Source organism: Halichoerus grypus, chromosome 1 (genome assembly GCF_964656455.1).
Source record: "Halichoerus grypus chromosome 1, mHalGry1.hap1.1, whole genome shotgun sequence".
In the NCBI taxonomy this organism is placed as follows: Eukaryota; Metazoa; Chordata; class Mammalia; order Carnivora; family Phocidae; genus Halichoerus; species Halichoerus grypus.
This window is the reverse complement of record NC_135712.1, coordinates 13,671,751-13,697,514: the sequence shown is the minus strand read 5'-3', so window position 1 is coordinate 13,697,514 and position 25,764 is coordinate 13,671,751. Positions and strand designations below refer to the sequence as shown.

At 37.3% G+C, this 25,764-nt stretch overlaps 1 protein-coding gene across 4 annotated transcripts in view; it reads right to left on the bottom strand.

The window, feature by feature from the left end:
• Positions 1–25,764, bottom strand: part of SCAF4 (SR-related CTD associated factor 4) — a 61,054-nt gene that overhangs the window by 8,116 nt on the left and 27,174 nt on the right. For 3 of the 4 annotated variants that reach the window (XM_036070658.2, XM_078053456.1, XM_036070655.2), the window contains 13 exons: positions 25,465–25,641; positions 21,532–21,716; positions 20,766–20,874; positions 19,081–19,245; positions 18,464–18,549; positions 17,601–17,791; positions 16,595–16,695; positions 16,053–16,166; positions 14,744–14,900; positions 13,427–13,584; positions 11,744–11,909; positions 11,570–11,656; positions 11,226–11,417 (listed from right to left, as the gene is read on the bottom strand). In XM_036070658.2, coding sequence (XP_035926551.2) covers positions 11,226–11,417; positions 11,570–11,656; positions 11,744–11,909; positions 13,427–13,584; positions 14,744–14,900; positions 16,053–16,166; positions 16,595–16,695; positions 17,601–17,791; positions 18,464–18,549; positions 19,081–19,245; positions 20,766–20,874; positions 21,532–21,716; positions 25,465–25,641 — 1,888 coding nt within the window. The remainder of the gene's footprint in view (positions 1–11,225; positions 11,418–11,569; positions 11,657–11,743; positions 11,910–13,426; positions 13,585–14,743; positions 14,901–16,052; positions 16,167–16,594; positions 16,696–17,600; positions 17,792–18,463; positions 18,550–19,080; positions 19,246–20,765; positions 20,875–21,531; positions 21,717–25,464; positions 25,642–25,764) is intronic. The other variant, XM_036070657.2, reaches the window with a different exon arrangement.

Genomic DNA, 25,764 nt, shown 5'->3' with positions numbered 1-25,764 from the left:
ATCTTATAATAACAAAAGAATTAGGTTCAGATGAATCTTTAAAAGGAAACAGTGACTCTTGCAGGATAATGGAAAGGTCCCATTTCCTGATTTACCCAACACTGGCTTCCTCAACTACCAATCTGACAGTGGCCAAAGGATGCAAGGCCACCTCACCCTTGCACGCAACAGATAAATTGGCAATGATACTCTTTAAAATACAAACCTGTCTCTAGGAAGACATCTCTTAAGTCCTTTATAACATGCATATGAGAGTACAGAGATTGCTTTAATAGGGTTAACATTTACAGTAATCATATATTTAAACTACCTACAAAGCATAATATTTTTATAAAGCAAAAATGTTGCCTAATTCATTGATTCTGTATGTGTGGATATTTGTATTTGCCTATTATACTACATGCTCAAATCCCTTCTCTCATTTGTAAATAAGCAGATTTCCATTTAATCCTTCACGGACCAACATTTAGATTCCCCTGACAGACTATTCCCATAGTCCTAAATGTTGACCTTCAGGCCACAGAAGTGATAAAATTGTGGATTATTATTTGTTTTGTTTTTTGGCAGTCAACATGTGTTGTTTTTATAATGAAAGCTATAATTAACTAAAAATACACCAGGTGGCATAAGCCCTCGATAGGCATGCTAGCTGAAATTTCATTTTTAATTAGGAAAGTTCACATTATACATACATCAATGGACTGTATCATGAGTTACTCTGGTCTAAAGGGCATTCAAAGCAATTATTCATCTGATCTGGAAGTATGACATGCAATGCCACTGACAAGTCTTCTAGAGTTACAGATTAAGAAAAAATTAACTCACACATACTGAACGCCTGAACTTTACATTATTAACTCATTTCATGTGCTACAGATACAAAGATAAATAAAATATAGTCCCTTCCTTCGAACAGGATACAGCCTAAGTAGAAAGGAACATGCCAACTGCTGGAAGAGATGGCACAAGCTAGTATGGTGGCAAAGGTGGAGCTGAGGAAGCTGGTGTGCATGAATCTGAGTGTGGGGCTTAGGGTGTCTGAATGGGGTCTCAAAAGGAAGGAAGGAAGGAAGGAAGGACAGCACCAGTCAAGAGAACTGCAACAGAATGTCTTCTGACGAGAGAGAGAAAACAAATACACAAGATGAGGTTTATTACTGAAGCAGCGAGAAGGAATTTGTGCAAATACAAACTTACTATCAGCTGAACTGAAAGAGGTTCCTGAGGCTGAGCGGACGGGCTAGGGCAATTCAGAGGTGTGTTATGCCGCAAGAGGAAAGCTGGACTCTGACTCAAAAGTGATGGGGCGAGAACCAAGGCATTATTTGCAGGGATGATCCTGTGTCCATTTTTGAAAGAGCTTCCTAGCCAGCAGTGTGCAGGAGAGCCAGGAAGGGAAAGACAGTGGAGAGCAGGGGGACTCTTACCCCCAGAATCCAGGGGACAGAAACGAGAGACTGGACTGAGACAGAGGGGACAGAGATGAGGAGCACAGCTTTCTGCTCTGAATGAGTAGACGGAAGCATCAACACAGTGCAGGAATTTAGGAAGAAAAGCTATTTTTGGGGAGACAGAGGACAAATTTCTACTGAGAGCTAGAGGAGACTGAGTTAGATCTGGTGGAAATGTACAGAAGAAACTGGTATGTGTATCTAGAGCTCGCAAGAGAAGTCCCAGTGTTACCCACAGTTCAGGTGAGAAAAGCGAAGAGGTCAGACCTGAGGAAACACTACCTTAAAGTTTCCGAAATTTTAATACAGCAGATTTTAATGCAGGAAAAGGACAGCCCCAAACGTCTGTCTTCAAATTTGGTAAGTATAAGAAATACGTTGGAGTTTAACTCAAAATAACCAAGACTTAACTGTGAATATTCCTATGAGTAAAAAACCAGACACTTCACAATTAAAAAATAAGTCAAGTTTAAAGGGGAGGTGCCATTGCTACATAGCGCAAAGCTGTCCAGAATTATGTGACATAAAGAACGGGTATGTTAAAGGCTAAAGGGGCAGCGAGGAAGGGGAAGTTGGTATCACGGCTGGAGTCCAACGTGGACCTTGAAATCTCAGGAGAACATAAATAAGGGACACGAACAGTCTTTCTGCCTAACAAGTAGTTTTCTGCTAAGGACTGGTGGGGGGGGGGCGGGGAGGACAGGGAGACACATAAAAAGTTACTAAAGGTTTGAATTAAATACTGTGGGCGTGACCCAAATGCATCAGTTAGCTGGATGCCTTTAAAGAGGATGTAAATTTAAGGGGGATCCTTTAAGGAAAGCAAGGACTTGCTAGGTGAAAAGGGGAGGGAGGAAAAGTATGAGAAGGAAACATCTAAAAAGCAAGGCAGTTCTACCTCTACACCAATGATCTTGTCCTCCATCCTACCAAAACCACTGCTTCTTTCAAGTCCTGGACCTTTCGTTACAAATACGTGTATTACTTCCAATTTCTCATCTGCAAGCATCCCACTCTCTGACCCCCTTCTCAGAATAATTTTTGATCTCATGAAGGTCAGGCCCCCATAATGCCCTTCACTGTCTTTACCTTCCCCTCCTTACCTGCCTTGGAGTCCATGGTCCCCCCTCACAATTGCCTGGAAAAACCTCGATGGTTCTGAACGCAACTCTTCTACCTAATCTGTACACAGACAGGGCTGGGGGGTCACCCCACCCCCAACATGCCCACTGGTCTCATTTTAAGTTTACAACTGCAACCACAAGTGCTTCCTTAATTCTGGTTAGTGATCCTAATTCTCCTAGTCTGTTGACATTCTCATTTCCCTAGATATCTAATTCACCTGCTCCTGTTTCTTCTTAATCCTGTCTACTCTTAGGGGGTTTGTTTTATACCAAATTCAGTGAGATAAATTCATATAGTTTATAATTCATCCACATAAAAGTGTATAATTCAATGGTTTTTAGTATATTCAGAGCTGGGAAACCATCACAATCAACTTTAGGATATTATCATCACCTCAAAAAACCCAAACTCTATCACCCCCATTTCCGGACAATTGCTGCACCACTCCCCGCCCGCCCCCCCCCCCCCCCGCAAGCAACCACATACTCCGGTTTCTGTCTCTATAGATCTGCCTATTCTGAACATTTTATATAAATGGAATCACATAATATGTGATCTTCTGTGACTAGCTTTTCACTTAGTCTATCTTTTCAAGGTTCACCCACCTTGTAGCACGTTTAAGGGCTTCATTTTTTTTTTAAATTACCAAGTACTATTCCATTATATTGTTTGAAATGGAAACCATATATCTATATATATGTATATTGGGCTTTATCATGAAAACAATAAAGGTCATTGGAAGAAGACTTTTTCACTCACCTACCTACCACCACATCTACCAATTTACCTGTACCCCTATTACTCCAAGAACATTATGCTCCAAGGGCTAAGCCCTTTATTCAAACCCTGAATCCATGCATGCCCTCAGCAAACGCCTCTTCTTGCACCAAAAACTTCCCCTCTGTTGATTTCCAATAAAGATGCTTTAGTTTCATCCATTTTTAGAAATTAAAAAAAACAAAAAACAAGGACCCTCCTTACCTTGCATCTCCTATCAACTACCACCCCATTTCACTGTTCCTCTATATAACAAATATCCTCAAAGATGTCCAAAATCACTGTACCCATTTCTTCAGCTCTCATTCTCCCCTGACCCTACATAATTGGGCTTTTGGATCCTTCATTCTGAGGAAACCACATTCCTAAGGTTATCCAGGAGCCTTTATTTTGCTAAATCCAGGCAGCAAGCTTCAGTGTCGTTCCTTGACCCACCAATACAACTGATAGTCGATCCCTCCCGTCTTCCTAGGAACTCTACTTGGCTTCCAGAATACTCCCTCTACTTTGCCTCCTCGCCCACTGGCTGCACCTTCCAGTATCCTCTGCTGAACAGAACAGTACAGAACAGCAGTTAAAACCACAGGTGTAGCTTCAATTCTGGACCCACCACTTGTAGCTGTTGACTTAGCCAGGCTACTTCCTCTCTTCACGCTTCAGCCTCCTTATCTATAAAATGGGGTAACTACCTACCTCTTAGGACTTAAGGCTCAAATGACTGATACACACAAACTCTTCAGAAGAGTTCCTGGCATACGAAACTATGCCCACCTTAGTTCTCAGTATTGTACTCTCAAGTGCTAGGTGTTGGAAGCGTTCCTGGGCTCATCCCTTTATGTCTCTACATTCCCTCCGTAGGTACTCTCACAGGTTCCTGTGGCTTTGCTGGTGTGTTTGCGGATGACATCCAAAATTTTATCTCTAGACTTTATTCACCAAATTGTTTACTTACCATCTGCACCTAAATTTCAAAGTTAAAATACCCAACATTTTCACTTGATACCCTCTCTGCAAATCCACTCCTCTTTGACATTTGCCCATCTCAGGAATGGAAATTACTCCCTACTGATTGCTCAGGTCAAATACTCATTCTTGACTCCCTTCTCTCATATCCCATATTTAATAAGGCAATAGGGAGGCCCTATCTTTAAGATAAATCCCGTGTCCAACCAATTCACTTCCTCCGCTGTACCACCCCAATGCAAGTGGTTAGCACGCATCTCAGCGACTCCAACAGCATCCCAACTAGTGCCTTCTTTCCACTTTTACCAACTCCTATAGTCTGTTTTCTATGTAATAGCCATCATCCTTTATAAAATATACATCGGATTAGAACCACAACATTCCCCACTGCACTCATAACCAGGCCCTTGACAACCCTCTCTAAACTGATAGCCTGCCACTCTTTCCTTTGTTCACCCTGCTCCAGCCACATTAGCTCACTGTGGTCCCTCAAATAAGCCAAATTCATTCTCAATCTTGGCCTCCTTTTGGTCTTCTACCTGAAATGTCTTTTCTCTATTTCTATGGTTCTTCCCCATCATTTCTCTCCATATTACCTCCTTAGATGCCCTCCTGAGCCATCCTATTTAAAATAGCACATCCCATGCGACACTCAAATCCCTAAGTGTTCTCTGCTTCACTCTTTGTAGGATTATCTCCATGTGAAATTATTAGTTAATAACTATTTATTATCTAAGTCCCTACTAGAATAGAAGCTCTATAAAGACAGGCTTTTGTCTTGTTCATTCAGGTATCTCTAGTACCCAGAAGGGTGCCTGGCACACAGTAGGTACTGAATAAACACATGTTGAATGTACGAATGAATGGTGGTGGCAGAGGTGATGACCAAATTATCAAGGAGAAAGTCTCTCTCGGGGTGCAAGAGCAGAGGCTGTAAGTCCAGGTTTCTCTCCCAGGCGCGGAGTGTCTTTCCGCTGTTAACCTACAAAGATCTGAAATTTATTTTGAGAAAAGCTGCACACAACCTCCTTTTCTGTTCCTAGTTGCAGTTCCACCTTTTTTGATCTGATCCCAATAAAATGAATGTTACTGTGGCATTTGCATGAACCTAGAATGAAATTTTCCCACAAGGAAAAAAATTTATCAACCGTTCTTCTCTCTCCCACCAATACCCTGAAAGCCCTAGGCATGTGCATATATATATAATATATATATGTAATTTTAAAAAATCACTCTTTTTTTCATTCCAGACCTTCAGAAAATGAAAATACTAGTACAACTCATACATGTCTTTCCTTTGCTTAGATTTACCATTTAGTAACATTTAGAGCATAACTATTTTGTAAAGACTCCCAGGCAATTCTTATAGCAGTTGTTATGCTGGGAGCTGGGGAGAACAAAAGAATAAGGAGCTAGTTTTCAAAGAATGAGAAAGCACATTTAGATATTATTACACATTAAGATTATACCAAAAACAGATCGTGCCTAGAATGTTAATCAGACATCTTTAAGAGAAATGTGAGTTTTCAATAATACATAAAGCAGGTATAACTGAGAGGTGGATCTATGTTTAGCACAGGAGTACAGTAGGTTTTGATGAAATCCAATACATGAAAACCAGAATTTCAAATGAAGAGAAATCAGACACAGATTATTTTAAAATGACTCCTTGGCTTTTTGCAAAATAACGTGCAATAGGCTCTGGTCAATTTCCTATAGTTTATTTATAGTAGCTTTTTAGAATTTGCACACAAATTGCTATTTTACTATAACTGGCAAAGTATAACAGCTCTGACTTGTTGCACTATGAGAGTCAAGAAGTGTGGAATAAACAACTAACCTATCACTGAATGAGATTTCCCTAGGGAATTTTACTTTCAACATCAGCTGGGGGAAAAAAAAAAATCTTACCTGAAATTCTTCACAGCAACATCATTGTCTACCAAAATCAATCTAGAGCCCAGAGTGTCTGCCCCTCCCACCTTCCTCAAGCCCAAAGTGATATATGTCAGAAAGATTTAAACTTAAGAAAGACTTTAGGCTAGAGTTCTATAGCCTAGAAAGCACAGAGGGACATGGGGACAATGTGATAAGCAGCTTTCCAGTTTTTGTACAAGAACTTCCCTGTGTTTTTCATTTGAAATACTTCACCTTCTGAGAAAATAACAGTGTATTCATGCATCAACTCATATCCAAGGCAAGTATTCGTTGTGGATTAATAGCTATTAATTATCTACTGTATCCACTGAACAATGTTATATACTAAATTGAAGGTATTGTGATGAGTATATGGGAACCATTTCTACTATGTAACACTAGTGAAATAATTACCAATGTAATATTTAGAGTTCCAATTCGGATATTTTAAAGCTTTCAAAGGGAACATTTTACAGGACAGAGTCAACAGGCTTTTTGAGGTACCAAATCAAATACCTCATAGATCCCTCTAGCTTATAATTAAAAATAACCAAACATTATAGTGAAGTTCACAGTAAGAAAAAAAATATTAAAACATAAGTTATATTAAAAATTAAATATTACCATTAAAGAAACTGCTTTCTAGAATTGTCTTCAGGTTTCCTTTGAATGTTATTCACACTAGATTGGTGCTCTAATGTTCTAATTTAAATGTTAAAAATTACTAACTATAAAAAAAATAAAAATTCTGGGCAGAGAAATCCAAGCTAAGTGAAATCACCACAAATCAAGTATCAATTTTAAAGTAATTACTGAATGTGATGGTAAAACTATTCTTCTAGGCAGTTTTAAGGATCATAACTATTGCATAAAAGCAAACACACCCATTTAAGTATGTAATAATTCACAAACCAATTCTGTACACATAATTTCCTGAAGTGTCCAAATTTGGGAAACATCAACTCAAATGCTTATTGAGTTCACGCAGGGATGTGTAGAAACCAAGTCTGAAGGGCATCACACCACTGCCTAGCAATTCAGCCTAGAGGCCACCAATTTGTGACTTCGGCTTTAGATCTTTGGTAACCAAAATTATCAGTAAATAGGAAGCAATCTTAGAAATACCCAATTCCTATTTATAAATTTCACCATCATCTATAGCAGTGTGACAAAACTAGGGAGAATTTGCATATTAACAATTAATGAATAAATGTATCTGACAAGAGAAAAGGCTTTCATTTTCCACAAAAGGAAAGAGTCCAAGTTAGCATAATTTTTCCTTGAAAAGGTATTTTGGATATACTGGTAACACAGTAGAGATATGTAACACAAACAAACATTTTTTTGTGTATTTTTTTTATTGTCTGCAACACCAAAGTAACCCAAATTTCACATTTACAATGAACTTTTTAATAAAAATATGCTATACATATTAGAGATACATGTTATACAAGTTTTTGAAAAGTAAACACATACACTTAATACAGTAAAGAGAATAAACTGAATTGCTATTATCATTAATATTCCTTCTCTCCTAAATGATCAACAACTGTTACCAACAGCTTTTATGAAACCACCACTGTCCTAACTAGCTATTTTGGAGTGTGAGGTACGAAGAATGGATTTCTTCAAACTCAAGTGATAATGAATTATTACTGTGCATCATATAACTTCATATTTTCAGATTACCAGTTACTAAAATAATCAGAATTTCTACAAGATGGAGGTTTAGGTCTCTACAAATTTGGTAGTGTGGGCTACCTCAGCCCAACTCCAGAAATAAGTAGTTAACACTTCCAAACTAATGCCCACACTTACATCTGATCATTCAGAAAATTCTTTAAGCCAGTCCTTGCAGCACTGCATTGCCTCCTCTCCATAATAATCAGGTCTTAACTACTGAATGTTGGGAGATGTGATGAACAGTTGTTTGGCCCCTGCCACTTTAAATTATTATTGCCATGCTTCAGAAAGTAAGATCCAAGAACTTAGTTAAGTCCCAAGAATAGGTCCTTCCCTTGTAAGAAAACTACCTGAGTATCATTGATGAGAAGAATACAAATATCATATTATGCTGTTTCAGTGAAATATCACTATGAACTAACATACTTCCTCATTAGGCCAAGTGATGGAACTTGAAAATGTGTGAACTTATGACCTGGTCTAATCCACCATGAAAGTATCTGAGGCAAAATATGTCAAGATACATTTTTTTCCCTAAAAAGCTTGCTTCCTTTGCCAACAAATAGAACAGTTTACAAATCACAGCTAAAGTAATATAATTTTAGAATTACAAAGTATAGATCTTGTCTAGGTATTCTAAATCTCCTAGGACACTCCTTACCTCTGTAATAAGCACCCACCATTCACAGATGGCCTACCCTGTGGCAGGCCCCACATGTCAGTCATTTTATATACATTAGCCCATTGAATCACCACAACACCTGGTGTGTCATTTTTATTCTTTTTTTTTTTTTTTTAAACAGATGAAGAAACTGGAGTTTCATATCACCTTCTAGGCTTTAAGTTTCCTGGTACAGCATAGCATTTCTTTTTATTATCATAAGAGAAACATTAGAGCACCAAGAAGAAAGTTGAAAGCATCTTAGTTCTAATATTCTATTACTTGGTCAACATCAACAATATCCCAACCTAATTAGCAATCCTTCAGTGCTGCAGTATTACATGTGATTATTGCATTTCTTTATCAGAATGATGGAACTGTGATTCCTCTTTTGGGTAAATTCTCCTTTATTTGCATACACATTAAAAAGTCTCCTTTTTCTAAAGGTCAAAATTTATGGGGTATTCTTTTCAAGATTTCTAATTGAAGGAATATGAAAGGCTTTCTTTCTTGTGACTGGAACTAAACTACTGCATTTTAGTTAAAAGTACTTATTTTGACAAACAGTTTTCATTTTTATGTTATGTCACATTTTGGTCTTTCCAGATTTGGAACAGCCTTCAATTTCTAAATTTTGTTTTGCAAGTTACAAAGATCATCATCAGAGATAAAGTATAAACAGCCCTGCATTGAAAACCATCCATCTATCCACATCCTCAAGTAACAAATGTCCCTCTCTCATGGAGTTTCTATTCTAGTGTGTATTTGGGAGGGAGAAGGAGGGGAAGACATACAAAGAGGCATGTCAGACAATGAAAAATGCTAAGAAATGTAATTATTTTTCTAGCAGTGCTTAACTTACTAAGTTTGTTTTTCAAGCTCACCAACTTTTGATCTGTGCTTTGTTTCACATGTCGGATGCAGAGTTTAAATTATGCACCTCCGCAGTGGTAAGAAATAAAGGGTGTAGTCTTCAAGACCTAAATGTTAAATCAGTGGCAGGCTACTTAGTCTTCAAGGCTGTTTGAAAGTAGTGGTTATTAAACTCTTGGGGATGAAGAAAGCTTTCATTCAGTGGATTTACTAACACCAAAAAAAAGCACAAATGCATGCCACTTTGTAAATAGTCTCGGGCGGCCTAATATCCATGGATTGCTAGTAGACTAGGAAATCTCATTACAAAGAGAATTCACAACCAGGGGTGTCAGTGTGAGGCAGAGGAAAGGGGTGGATCAGAAAATACTATCCAACTCAGATTCTGTGATTCTTATGCAACGATCTTACTACAAATATGAAAAACAAAATGCATAACAAAACTGAGATTCAAAGATTTTAAGGTTTCCTGGCTCCTAGAACAATGTTCCTTCTACTGCATGATTTTCATTATGATGTAGACCTCTTAAAGCAACTTCCTCATTAAACAAGCTACTTCCCACCGTTATGATGACTACTGCTACATTACTGGTGACAAATTTTAATCCCAAATGCTCTTTTACCATTACCCAGTCTGTGTACTAAAGGAAATAAAAATCAAGTTTATTATCAGACTAAGCTCAGTCTTAGAGAGGGCAGAAGACAGCATGCTATTTGAAAACAAATTGATTTTTATTACAAATGTAGTATATGCACAAAGTAAAAATTTCCAACAGCACTAATCCGATGCATTTACCACCAGGTACACTAAGTTGTTAAAGAAGACATTCTTTTTAGAGCCCAAAATAGGTGTAGGTGAAAAGTAAAAGTCCTGTATCACAAACTAATGTTCCACAGTCCTACATTTCAGAGGCAACTAATGTGCTCTCTCCTTAAAAAAAAAAATCTAAGATTATGAAAGCACATATGTGCACATACATATACCTCTGAAAAATACAATGGGCTTCCAGGACTATAATGTTGTAATACTAAGGATGAATTAACTACCCATTAGGAGAATCAAGTGTTAATTATACTTGGCAAAACCACCTCAAAATACAATTTATTAATTTAAAAGATGGTCACCATAACAAGTATATGAAATGATCATTTATAATTCAAGTAAGCCCCTTAAAGATGTAAACAATCTAAATCTTACTTCCCTTGATCGCAGTAGTAAAATTGTGCGTTAAGAGTATAGTAGATAAACTAGCAGGAGAAAACTGAGGGGTGAGAAAGCATTGCCCCAGGCTGTGCAACTGTCACTCAGACAATAAAGCCATTTTATTACAATGTATCAAAGGTAATTTCTTTGCTAGCCAACAGAGAAGGTTATCACAGCCCAGGGTTTTGTAAAAATTGGTCCAGACAGGAAAAAATTCTAGGCTGTCAAAGAAAAGCTCTCTCTTATAAAGCTGGACGTCCGGGGTTGTATCAATTATGGACTTTGTACCAATTCCCGCTCACAGAGATTAATCACTTTCCTATACCAAATTAAGATGTACAAATCCACACTTTTATTCAGGACAACAAACATGATTTCATCTTTGAGGTTGTCTCTTGGGCTACTCCTTGGTAAAGAGCAAGTGCACATACTTAAGAGAAAGATCTTCCTCAAAGAAAAATATCAGTCTCAGAGAACATTTTACCAAAATTAGCATTGTTTAAAACAAAACAAAACAAACACCTAACTTGGGTGGGGAAAAAAAAAACTAATGATAAAAAAATTAACTCACCAAGAAGTGAAACAGGCTGGGTTACGGGAGGGGTGGGCAGACTCGTGGGTGCAGCCGGTGGCACGGCAGAGCCATACATTTTCACACTGTCACCAGACTCGGCGTTTCCTCTAGCCCCAGACACCACTGTTGGAATGGGATTTCCAATAGATAAGTCTTTTGTAGTGTCTTCATTTATACCAGCGATAGTAGCTAAGGAATATAATTACATCAACATGTGAAGCTGAATAATTATCTCCCCAGTCAACATTCTTTGCCATACTACAGACCCTATTACTGGTCCATTCTCCCTCCTACTCCCAACTCCAAGAGGACGAGTGAACACGAAAGAAAAACATGCTTACAGTTTGGGATGCTTATTGGTGGAGTGTGAGGAGGAGGAATGGATACTGGTGGAGTTATAGGAGGTGGGGGTCCAGGAGGAAGAAAACCTAGAATAAGAAAAATAATGTCAACTTATGTTGTGTCACCTTATTTTGGGCTCTAAAAAGAATGTCTTCTTTAACAACTTAGTGTACCTGGTGGTAAATGCATCGGATTAAATCCTGGGCGCAAAAATGGTGGAGGAGGAGGCGGAGGAGGAACACCAGGACCAAAACCCGGAGGGGGAATGCCCAAGGGAGGTGTGAACGTGGGTGGCTGGAGAGCACCAACTACAGGAGGACCAGGCTGATGTGGTGGGACCTAAAAACAAACAAACAATAATGAAGCCACGTATCTAGCCATCTTCCCATCCATATGGTAAGTAGAGATGAAAAGATCTTGTTGAAAAAGCTATTTCTAAACTTGTGCTTACTGTGTGAATCAATTTATCTATTAACAGATAGTAATTAGTACCAACTATAAATGACAGAATTCAAATTTTTGTTCGCTTCTCTAAGATAGCAAATTCACATTTTATCTCACCAGTATGGACAGGTAAGCATGAGAAATACAACTCTAAGAAAAGCTACCTGGCAATTTACAATGATTAAGATCCCAGGTTCTGGTGTCAAACTGCCTATCCCCTCTCCCCTTTTAACTAGCTTTGTGACCCTGAGTAAGCTATTTACAATCTCTAGACCTCAGTTTACTCATCTGTAAAATGGAAAAGTGCCAACCTCACATACTTATGGGGATTAAAGAGGTAATACATGTTAAGTGCTAGTGCCTGTCACTTAATAAACACCAAACATATGTTAGCTACTATTTAAAAAAAAAAAAAAGTATGATCAATTTTAACAGATTAGTCGGGTTTCTTTAAATAAGTGGGGATATATGTGCTGAATGGGCATGTCCAAAAGATCAGCAAAACAGTTTGCCATTTAGGAAATCCATTTATAAAATATCACAGCTAAGTATGTATCAAAGCATGTAATTTTCTCCTTAGGGAGGGAAAATCAAAAGGCTAGGTAACTCACTTTTTGTGATAGTTCAGATTTATCTGATTCAGATTTAATGTGAGAAATTGAAAAAGGTACAGGAAACATGCTGAGTATTTAACATATATTATGTCATTTAATCCTCAAAACAACTCTGACCTAGGAAGAACACCAGAGCCAAAGCCAAGAAAGGGAATTCGTGCATTTATAGATAGGAAATTAAAGCTTAGATTAGGTGACTTGCCCAAAGTCACACTGTGGAGAATAAACAATGGAGCTGGGATTCAAACTATGTTCTGTTAGAATTCCAGATTCTCTCCTCTGAAGTAATGCACTGACTGACCAGACAGCAGACATTTAAGAATATACCTTCATGTTAAGTGGCACTCAATTTATTAAATAGCTCATCCATTAAAAATTTCATGACAGCACCACACAAATTGAAAATTAAGAAACTCTCTTTCCCTCAAATCAGCTGCTTGTTGGGATATATACTTTAAGTTCCCTCAGAACATAAAGTCCCCAAAGAATAAAGATCCAATAAAAGAAAACAAGAGGAAGCCAAATATAAAATGCTATTAGGTTTGCATCTCAAATCTGAAACATTGTAAAGACACTGAATAATGTAGACAGATATGTGGATTTATTTTGATTTTGTTGATGTTTATGAAAAATGTGTTAAGAGTTTATAAAAAGTAGGTCTGACATACCAAAATCTGAATATGCACATTTATGTATTCATGTCTTTGAACATTAATCTAGACATATATCTAAATAAATAAGATTTAGAAAGGTTTATCTTTCAGACACAAGTTTAAATAGTGCCCCAAATATTCTTACCTGTGGAGGTGGCACTGTTATAGGTGCAGGGACAGGAATAGGAGGGACAGGCACTGGTAAAGGTTTAGGTATGGGTGATACTGGTTCTGTATGTGAGGTTTCTGCCCCTCCATTTTGAGCAACTTCATTTTCATGCTTCTTGGGGATTCCTTTCCAATCTATGAGAGTTAAAGAAATTTAACAAGTTTACCATTTTCAGTTTATAACTTTAAATCTAGAAATTATTTTTAAAATGCTGATTATATAAAAAACTCAGCAGTATGATTATTAAAGAAATGCCTATGCTAATCTTATAAATATTAATTAAGTGAATGGACCACAATAACAAACATGCAAAAGAATGCCTACAGTTCTAAGTAATATGTATTAATTCAGTGAATTCTCATACCATCTGTAAGTAGGTCCCATTATTATTCCCATTTTATAAATGAGGAAAACAATTTGGAAATTAAGGAAAACAAGGTCACACATACCAGTAAGTGGCAGAGGCAGGATTCAACACACATCTGGCTCTAGGGTCTATGTTCTTAACCACAATAGTGTACTGTCTGGAATATAGATCCCAGGAGGGAGGAGCAAGATTCTTTTTACCCTGAGCAGAATGCCTGGCACACAGTCGAGCCCTAATACCTATGTGCCTGAACAGAAACCTAGGTGAAGCCACCACGCACTGAGGGGAAAGAGGTCAAGGTATGGGAATGGCCGAGCATTGTTTCACCTCTTTTTGGCTCTCAAACCAACTCTGCTTGCTTGAAACTCCTTTAATCACTTACTATTTTGCCATACCACCCTGCACTCCTCCTTATCCAGCTATCAATCTCCAGATCGTGCCCACACCTGCTATTTTCCCCACTGTAATCCTACTGTCAATCTTGCATTTTTAATATTCATGGCACAGGTAACGCACCTCCTTGTCTGCATGTTTACTTTTGACTGCTTCTCTGGACTAGTAAATGCTTTCAAAGAAATTATTACAAAGCACTGGATTAAAACACAATACCTAGTAATGTTCAGTCTAAGACTCATTTGATCTATTAGGTTTTCACAGTGAAAAATTCTACTGTAATTAATGATTAACCCCACAATCAGTAGTATTTCATTTATGTCTGAATCTGCCCCACTAAATAGAAGTTGCCTTAAGGGCAAAGACCACATCTGTCTTATCTACCATTCTTTCCTCAGTTTATAATGGAGAGATTGGCACATGGTGGGTACTTGAAAAATTTCAAAAAACCACTTCCTACTGTGAAGAAACATTTTTCCTATGTACAATCAAGAAAATAGATGAATTTTAAAAGAAATTAAATACTGCTTTACCTGGATTAAGTGTATCACTGTCCAACATTCCTCCTTCACAAAAACTCTCCAGTTCTTCAGGCTTGACTTTGTCCCACGGAATATAAGTAACACCCAGTTCTACATCCCAATACTGCTTATAATCTGCCTTTATTCCTTTGTTTAAAGCCCAGGCAATCTGTATCACCATTAGTCAAAATATAAAAAGAAAGGAAGGGAGAAGTATATCAGTTTTGAGAGTTAACTGTTTCTCGAATTTCTAATCACTCAGACTCGGGGGAAGAGGGGAACAATCTGGGCTTGCTATCCCTGGATTTCACTTTGATGTCAGGAAACTGGTTAACCTTTTCTCCCACTTTGTACAAATTTAACTGGCATTACCTCCTTATTCACTCTTCCAACCACTCACTTCTCAATTTAGCCAATATAAAACTTAGAGAAAAGGAAAATAATGTTTATCAGGGAAAATCTGAATGAAGTTCCCTGTACAGTCCAGCATACTGGGGACCACCTTCCAAAGTCTTGAGTACCTTGGAATTATTCAACATTAGACAAAATCCTTTTGCAATGCAATCAAAGGGCAGAGTGTTACGACACTGAGGAAATGCTGACTCTGGCCCCTTATGGGAAGAATACCCAAGTACCTACTACATCTTTTTCTCTATCTCTGTTGAGTATTTTTAATAGTTTATTCTAAGAACGAGATGGCAAACTTTAAAAATGTGTAAAATCCAGGGGTACCTGGCTGACTCATTCGGAAAGAGCATGTGACTCTTGATCTCAGGGTCGTGAGTTCAAGCCCCAATTTGGGTGTAGAGATTACTTAATAAAACTTTTTTTTTTTTTTTAGATTTTATTTGTCAGACGGAGAGAGAGAGAGAGAGCACAAGCAGGGGAAACGGCAGGCAGAGGGAGAAGCAGGTTCCCCGCTGAGCAAGGGGCCCAATTCAGGACTCGAATCCAGGACCCGAGCCAAAGGCAGACGCTTAACCAACTGAGCCACACAGGCACCCAAAATAAATAAAACTTAAAAAAATTTTTTTTAAATGTATAAAATCCAAAAAATCTTGAATGACAAAATCTTTTACTAAACAACATTATATTTAAAGCACCAATTAAAAATACCTTGATGAACCTATCTACATTTTTTGTTAAAAAATGAAATTCTACATGAATCCAACATTTAACATTTTACGTTAACATTTAGGAGATAACCTCTTTAAGAAGACATATACGAAATGTCTCAGTGTCCAAAATTAGTTTTTAAAAAGCCAAGTAATATTATGTGTTAAATTTTTTAAAAAGTGAATTACAAGGTATAAAACTGTACCTTAATGGATTTCTGGTTCACTTTATAGTTTCCTCGGCTCAGTTTCTGCAAGGCACGATAAGCATCTTGCCTATGAACCATAACAATATAGGCACAACCTCTGGGAGGAATCATCTGCTCCAAAACATTTTAATAAAATATAATAAAATCAAAGAGCAATAAAATAAAATAAATACTAAATAACCAACTCCAACAACCCCAACTCCCCTGGCCCCTACCCGTCCTACCAAGCCAGGTTCTATAATCTGAGATTAAGGTATCATAAACTGGCAATTCAAATTTGGTCTCAACTACCAGTTTTTAATAAACTTATAGTTCTCCAAGCTTTGTTAATATAGAATTTTCTAGAAAAGGGTTTCAAATTAAACTTGGTTATCTAAGAAATGTGGTTAAATGCAGAGTGCTAAACATGGACTCCACACCTACACTAGCCACATCTTCTACAAAGCTGGGCAAATTTTAACTTGGGTCTCAAGTCCATGATTTCATAAAGTGACATTAATCACTGTCCACGGTCATTACATAATTTAATAAATACTCACATTAATTGATTCAATTGGACCAAACTCTTCTAACAGACTGGCAACATCCTGTTGAGTAGTCCTTTTGTCCAGCTGTCCCACCCAGAGTGTAGTACTACAAACTTAAAATAAAATTATAATCATAAAAATATATACATTTTGATAATGAGCAGCACTGTACTTTTCTACAATAAAAAAATCATTATAGGAAAAAAGCACAAGTCACATGATACCATAAGGTTAAGTAGCAAATCCCATATACATCTAAAAATATTCTAGAAAATTGTGGTAGTACTTCCAGAAATGGAATAGGATAGTGAACAACATAAGACTTAAAAAAATCTGGCCCTTTTGCGGATAGATCTAAACTGGGGACAGAGAAGCAATAACCTGTCCAAGGCCACCCTTGGCAAGTGAGCAGAAGAAGACCCAATCCCAACTCTCTTAATCAACAACCAGTCCAGCGTTTTTGTCCACTAATACAGCTGTCCCTTTCTGACTGTTGAGTGTACAAGGGTGGTTTTTCTCTTATGTTGTATCCTATAAGCCTCCCAGAAGCAGAAGCTCTACATATGCCCTACTTGTATTATAAATTAAAATTTCAATAGTAACTACAAATTTATATCATGAATGTATCTAGATACCTTATTAAACATATTCTAAATGCATGATGAGATTCAGGAGACAATGCAAGCTAATATATTCTGTAAACTGTAAATACTTAAAAAAGAGTTAACCTGGGGGGAAAAAAACCTTTCCATGTACAGGAGAGCTAGTTAATTGCTTTCCATTCCACACATTAAATTCAAGACATGCTATCACTTTATTCCTCATCACTATTAGTTGGGTTCACTCCTTATTGCTGTTTTACAGCTAGTTTAACATATCAAAGCAAACTCAAGGGTGTACGCCAAAGCACAAACAAGAGACAATAAAGCTGTATTTTGCTAACAGTTATAAAACATTTTATTATACTCAGGATACGAAAAAAATAATGCAAGAAGTTTGAACGTAAAGGTTAATTTACCACTCGCAGTTTCTGGTTTGATTTGAGGAAGGCCTTTTTGTCGGCGTTCTCTTTCTTTTTCTCGATCTCGCCTTTCTTGGGACCGAGATCTAGGAGAATGTCGGCGTCTATCTCTGGACCGTGATCGAGAACGTCGATGACGGGACCTTCGAGATCTAGAACCAGATCGAGATCGCCTTCTTTTTGGTGACCTAACATTTTCATGAGGGGGAGAATGGATAGAACATAGAGAAAAAACTGAAAATGTAAGCAGGTATTAATCTGAAAAAGAAAAAACAGAACCAGGTAGTTTAATATTTGGATACATAATAACTCAATAGCAGGGAATTCATTTTAAAAAATTTTAATATGCTGCAAGTTAAAAAGCATGCACATATTTTAAATGAGATAAATAAGGTTGCTAGCTTATAAAAATGTCTCTCATCTTTGATAACTCGGTACTATAACTAAATCATGTACTTGAGAGTGTAAGAAGCTGTCATTATTGAGATAGACTGCTACTACTGGTATCTATCAGTTAACTTCTTTTCTGCAGCAATTAAAAATGTTATCTGATTATAATATTATTTATTACCTTTTCACTTTTGTTTGCTGATAAACTTGTAAAGGAACTGTGAATACATAATTCCTATCCTTCTATGCATATATGCGTGCAGGCATTGGAACAACTAAGGAGAAAAGCATGGGTAAGATGACTGACCTTAGTTTTTTAAATTACTACTTCTGCTCCCACTTTACACATACAGACATACAAACACACCAAATGTTATTTTATTAACACTGCATATCTAAAAATAGTCCAGTTTGATTTTAATCTGTCTCCTAAGACATACAGGATTGGAAAAACATTTTCTGTCAATTACCTGGATGCTGACCTAGATCTTGACTTTCTGTTATCAGACATGTGCCGTTTAACCTCTTGAATACAAGGTTGTTCTACTTCCATTTCCTTTAAAATCAATAAAAAACAACAAAAAATAACCACCCATCATTAAATGAGAGAACTGGAAATTACAGAGGGAAGATGACAAAAACTAAAAAAATGCTAAGTTACAAATCTCTTGCCTTGGCAGTTTTATTCTGGTTACTTGACACCAAGTTACTAGTTTAAATAATGACTGTCCATTGGTGAGAAAAAATTTTTTTTATATGGTTTACAAGTTTAGAAGAAACACTTCTCTAATTCTGGAATTTCATATAAGTTACATACGATTTTACTAAACCATTGATTACAGTGGTAAACTAGGCACTGGTTAAGCATTCTATACTCTATATCAATCCTCACAGAATCCTATGGAAATTGGTGTTATTACTATGTTCACTTTCCAGATGAAAAGCTTTAGGCACAGAAACGGTGAATATGTGCCCAATGAACAGTTTATCTTCACATTCAAAAATGAAGATAACAAGCAAACAGGCAGGAATCTGCACATAAGTCAAAGCAACCAAAAAGATAACCAATCTGAGAATAAAGTTTTACCTGATGTGCCTTCTGGGTAAGTGGTTCATTTTGTGCCTGAAAAGAAGCTTGGAAAGGCTGCTGCACGGGTGGAGTTGGAGGAATCACAGACTGAGCCATGGGAGGAAATGGAGGTGTAGGAAGAAGGCCAAATCCTGGCATCTGTCCATTCGGAGGAAGTGGAACCTTTTGTTTTTAAAGAAAGCATGTGAGTAGATTTTAAGTAACAGCTACCAAAAATAATTCGGAAAGCCCTTAGTTACTTGATATAAAACTAAAATATCTTCAAGAAATTAACAATGATAAACAATTTCCATAGGTATTTTATCTGAAGAATTTTACATATCCAAGTATATAGGTTAAAAATTCTAGAACTCATTTTTAAAATTATGAATGCACAGGCTTGACTTTATATACTTAAAGACATTAATTTCATTTATATGGGGAACAATGTGACAGAATAAACTTAGAAGTCAGAGAGGTACTGTACCGCAAACTGTCTCCCTTCAACTTCAAAGGCAATTATAGCACTGACGTACAGGTTCACTTTTTAAAAATTTACTCCAAGGGGAATTTCAACTGACATCCTTACTTTTAGGGTTTAAAATACCATAATAGTAATAAGAGTAAACCACAATGTAACATATTTCTGCATGTGCCATTCCTATACCAACAATGTTAAAGTATAATAGCCTGGGTGACTCAGTTGGTTAAATATCTGCCTGTGGCTCAGGTCATGATCCCAGGGTTCTGGGATCAAGCCCCACCCACATCAGGCTTCCTGCTCATCGGGGAGCCTGCTTCTCCTTCTCCCTCTCCTCCATTTGTGTGCTCTCAAATAAATAAAATCTTAAAAAAAAAAAAAAAAGTGCAATTATAACATCACAAAGAAGTACTCCTTCTAATTTATTTATAAACTTTCAGTAACTTTTAAACATTTGGAAATAAGTCCACAGGTTTTCTTCATATTTTAAACAAGCTTATCAATTAGTCATTAAAATCACAGTATCAATTTCTAGTATTAGCAAATTACAGATACACCTAAGAAAATGAACATACTCTAAAGAGATTTTTTAGAAACCTTTCTAAACCAAGGATATGAAGTAGTATTTCCCGAGGCTGGTTATAAAACAGAATCTATACTTTTAAAAAAAATAGATTCTTTAGATCTGACTTTAGCATTAGATCCCTACCTCTGTAATTTAGCTGTGCAATAAAGTTTAGGAAACTCTGAATAAAGGATTTGCAAAAATAAACCCAATAAACAAATCCCTACTAACTTCTTGCAATTTTCCAGACTGCTATGTTCCTTTCACTGAAGATTTCAAACTATACTCCTGAATGCTGAGACTAAAAACCCTCTAAAGCATCTCAAACAACATTTACCCAAAAAAGCTCCTCATAAGGGAAAGAGCTGCACCACTAAGCAGGCCAGGTCCCTGAAACAGAGCTATCATCTCTCTCTAAACGATTTTAACAAAAATACCTATTATTAAATTATAAGCATGTAATATTTAGTATGCTTGTTTTAATTAAAGCTTTTTAAAAAAACAACCCAAGTCAATTATATGCTCAATAGCTTTGATTGCAGCTGCAGTACTAGTCAGCCACACAGCTGAATAATAGTGGTCTGTGAAGTGCAATCCATATGCTCTAATGAACAGATCTTCACATACTAAAACTCAGCGCAAGAAAAATGTATATACCTGATGGTGCACTGGATCCTGCTGTACTGTCATCATTCGAGGTGGAAACTGATCCATATTTTGATGTTGCGTATATGCTGGCTGCTGCATGCCGTCCCCAGGAAACCCACTAAATAAAGATGAACAATCTTCATTTTACCCATTCAAAAACACACACGATTCTAAGCTACGTTTATACTACAGAAACATTAAGAATGTTGTTCAGGAGTCATTAATAATTAATATCTTACTGAATCATGTACTTGCCTATATTAATTTATACATTCAGCATTATTCCCAACATAAAAGCCATTTTTAACTGTAAATCTGATAGGATCCCCTCCCCTTTCAAAAGAAAATCCAAAATATCCTAATTTTAAAAAACAGTGACTATATGAAAAATGATTTTGTTACTAAAGTTATAGTTGACCCTCAAACATGGGTTTCAACTGTGTGAGTCCACTTACAGTTTTTTGGCTACAGTATAGTACTGTAAACATATTTTCTCTTATGATTTTCTTAACATTGTTTTTTCTCTAGCTTACTTCATCCGAAGAACACAGCATGTAATACATATACAAACTATGTGTACAGGTTCGGCTTCTGGTGAAGAGTAGGCTATATAAAAGTTTTGGGGGAGGCAAGTTATAATGCAGATTTTGGCCTCTGGGCAGGTCGACACCCCTACCTAATCATCATGCTATGCCAAGGATCAACTGTACTTGTCTCATGCCTTATAATGATGCCCAACTCTGTACCCACCGAGGAGCGTGGGAAAGAAACTTACAAGGGTGCCTGTGGAGGGGAAGCGGCAGGTGCGGCGGCGGGTGCGGCGGACGCAGCGGCGGGCGCTGGAGGCGCAACAGCCACAGCAGGGGTGGTGGTGGCGGCGGCAGCGGCAGCGGCATCTTCCTTCTTTGCTTCTTCCACAGCTTCTGGCTCATCATCATAATCAAATCTATCAAGGAGCTTCTGGAATAGGTACGTCAATATTCCATTTTAAAATTGGGATTGGGATATACTACACAAAAGACTTGGTAAAAACAACAGACGTTTCCTATCATCTACGATGCCAGCACCGACAGGTACCTACTGTTTCACCTTCCCACCCGCCCCTTAGGACCCTGGTTCACAGACAAACCACTGCCACACAAATGCCGTCTGAAAAAGAATTTTTGGGGCGCCTGGGTGGCTCAGTCGTTAAGCGTCTGCCTTCAGCTCAGGTCATGATCTCAGGGTCCTGGGATCGAGCCCCGCCTCGGGCTCCCTGCTCCACGGGGGACACCTGCTTCTCCCTCTCCCACCCCCCCTGCTTGTGTTCCCTCTCTGGCTGTCTCTCTGTCAAATAAATAAAATCTTAAAAAAAAAAAAAAATAGGAAGAAAGGTAACACCACACCTACTACTTCTACTACTATCTACTCTGTTTAAATATCGGCCCAGGTGATTAAGAAACATTACTAAGACTGCACAGCCAGCAAATGGTAGAACTGGGATGTGGACACTGTTCTTTTTGACTTCAAATCTCTCAGTCTCTGACATTTAATAAGCAGTCTTTTCCCTCAAGCTGTGCCCATTCTGGTCATGGATTTTCAACTTCAAATTCCTAAACTTGTGTTGTTCTGTGGTAGTTCTGCCTAGAAATTATGGTTCTACTTTACTGGACAAGAGAGCTCTAAATTAAGAAGGGAAGTCCCCTTCTTGGACAACAGTTTCTTTGTAATCCTAGGCCATGTCATTGAAAGTTCTTATAGTAACTGAGCGATCTAATTATGACCCAGACACCTTGCTGCCTTACACACGCTAGCGTATCTAACCCTCACAGCAACAGTAAAGCCTAGGCACTGCCATCACATTTCACAGTGCTGCACACTGGATATTTAAGCGACTCAGAATCAAGACAGAGTCAGTGATGGGAGTCAAAATTAAAACTCAGGTCTAGATTGTCTACAAAAAACAAAACCTCTGTCTTTGCTGTTTTTCACATGTAGGTATGTTCTTTAAAGTTTTAAGATTTATACCTATTGCTTTGGAAAATGATTTGAAGAAATTAAAAAATTAAACTAAGATCCAAAAAGACATTTTTGTTGCTTTTTAGGAAACTGAAGATCTATGAAGCAGCTCGAATGAATTGTTCCCAGTCAAGCTGTTCTACTAGCTTAAAACAGACTTTTAGTCAAAGGAAAAGCGCAGAATTGTTTTTCCTAAACTTCATGTAACTGACAAACACTGACCAACCAACTCACTTGAGGTGAAACACTAGAGGAATTACAATTCAAATTAACAACAACAAAAAAGGATTCCATTAGCATTACTGTTATTCAACATTTTTTGAAGTCCTAGCCACCAATACAATAAGAAAAAGAAACAGGCAGACACTGAAGAGGAAATGTCAAATTTAATAGCTACCCAGAAATCTGAGAGAACCAACTGTTTAGTATCATAATCATTTAAAAGATAAAAGAAGCAAACAGGAAAAATGACTAAATATCTTAGGAATAAATGATGTAATAAATGTATGAGACTTGTATAAAAAGGGATTTTAATAGAGATTCTGTGTAAAGCTCTTGGTACTTCTTAAATTAACCTATAAATTCTAAAATTTATGTTAAAGTTCATCTTGAAAAGTATGCTGTGATGTTTAATTGTATCAATTTGGCTAGGTTACAGTGCCCAGTTGTTTGGTCAAATGTTCATCTATATGTTCCTGTGAAGGTCTTTTAAAAATGTGATTAACATTTAAATTAACAGAATTTGAATAAAGAAATATCCTCCATAATGTGGGTGGGCCTCAACCACTCAGCCAAGGCCATAAGGGTAAGAACTTAGGTTTCCTGAAGAAGGAATTCTCAAGACAGCAACATAGAAACCCTACCCTGTAGAATTCAGACTCAGAACTGCAACATTAACTCTTACCTAAATTTCCAGCCTGCTTTCTGCCCTACAAATTTCAAATTTGCCAGCCTCCACAACTGTGTCAAACAATTCCTTAAAAATCAACCAATCTCTCCCTCTCCCGTTTCCCTCCACGCGCGCGTGTATGTAATACTTGGAAATGAAATACAGAATATAGTACATAAGCTGCAAGTATTTAAATTGTTATGATGCAGAAATAATTATATTAGTGGGGCACAACAGAGTCCAAATGTCCACAAATAGACACAGAAACAAATGAGAATCCAGAATTCAATGTATGACAAAAATAGTGAGTGAGAATTGGCTATTTCCAAAAAGTTCAAGATTCAACTCTCTTGAACCATATTCTAAAATAGGCTCCAGACGGAATGAAGAGACAAACATAAAAAACAAAAGTATAAAACTACCAAAAGAAAATATAAAATTAAAAAAATACGTACGTGGGGAGTTTTCCTAAACTCTGAAAGAACATACACAAATCTGTTCCAAGCAGATAACTGCTTCCCTTTTTACTTTAGAACTTCCTGTACTGTGTTTTTCCCCCTATAAGCACGTACTCCTTTTCGACTCGAAATTTTATCCAAACTTCTTTTAATCAGTAGTTGTTCATAAATCACTAAGATATAATGACAACTAGTATTTACCAAATGGATTCTTAATTTGGACTACCAGCAATAAAATTGTATCTTAAAATTAAAATCTGGAAAGAATAAAACATTTTAGAGATGATTAAGCTAAAAGACTTCACTTAGTTCTAGGGTTTGCAAACTTTTGTATTTTTGGCAGTGAGACTGAAAAAATGCAATTTTATATAGTCATAAACCCAATGAACAGACAAGACATAAAACAGCTAAGACAGAGTTGTCTGGGTTAACATTTCTACGGGAAGCTCTGAGCTCTGCAAATCCAGCACATCTATATCCTTAGTTGCAGCTCCTTAAACATGCCTACAACAGAGCAGTTGGAAGACACTGAACCAACAAAACCCTCAAGTTATACAGATGGTAACTAAGTTCTAAAAGCAAAAAGCAAAAGGTAACTTAAATGTCTGTCAACAGGGGAATGGCTAAACTGTGATGTGTACACGTAATGGAATACTCCTCATAATAAGCTCTCAGTAAAAATGTAGATCTAAGGGTGCCTGGGTGGCTCAGTCGTTAAGCGTCTGCCTTCGGCTCAGGTCATGATCCCAGGGTCCTGGGATCGAGCTCCGCATCGGGCTCCCTGCTCAGCAGGAGGCCTGCTTCTCCCTCTCCCACGCCCCCTGCTTGTGTTCCCTCTCTGTCAAATAAATAAATAAATAAATAAATCTTTTAAAAAAAAGGTAGATCTCAATCTATTAACCTTAACAATGACAACAGACAAGAGGATTAGGATCAAAACCAGCAAGTTAAAAACTGTGTATATATATTTATATATTATGCATAAAACATGCATGTATTATGTATTATAATATATATACATATCATGACCAAATAAAGAAAAATATATCCACAGGAAATTAGTTCAGAAGAGAGATACAGCAAAAATTTACAGTAGCTATCTCCAAGTATGGGGGTTAATGGTGAAAGTTCTCCTGTTTACTTTTCTACTTCCTATTTACTGAAAATTTTTGCAATGAGTATATATTACACACTTATAACCAGGAAAAATAATCAATGCTTTGTGGTCAAGGGGGAAAATCCCTTAAACCACAAAACAACAAAATGAACAATCCAGAGAGTGAGTAGAGAAGAAGTAACTTCCATATCCTAAATTGAGTGGTATCGACAGTTAAGGTGGGTTATGTAAGAGAAGCCAGCCTACCTTGTCAAATGTAGTTTTTTGCTCAGGCTGGGGGAAAGCGGCTTTTTGTTCAGGCGGCTGCGCAGGAGCTGTCTTTAGCTGAGCTGTGATAGCCTGGACCTGAGCCATCACAGCATTGTCAATGGCCGGAGACTGTGGCTTTGGAGGCTGCTGAAAAGTCTGAAGGATCTGCTGAAGCTTAAAGAATGGGAAAACTGATAAACCACATAACAAAGTATAATCATAGTATCAAAGGTTGATTGACTGAAAAAACAAAAAACTTAAAGGTGACTCAAAATAGCACAGGCACAAAGTAAACTG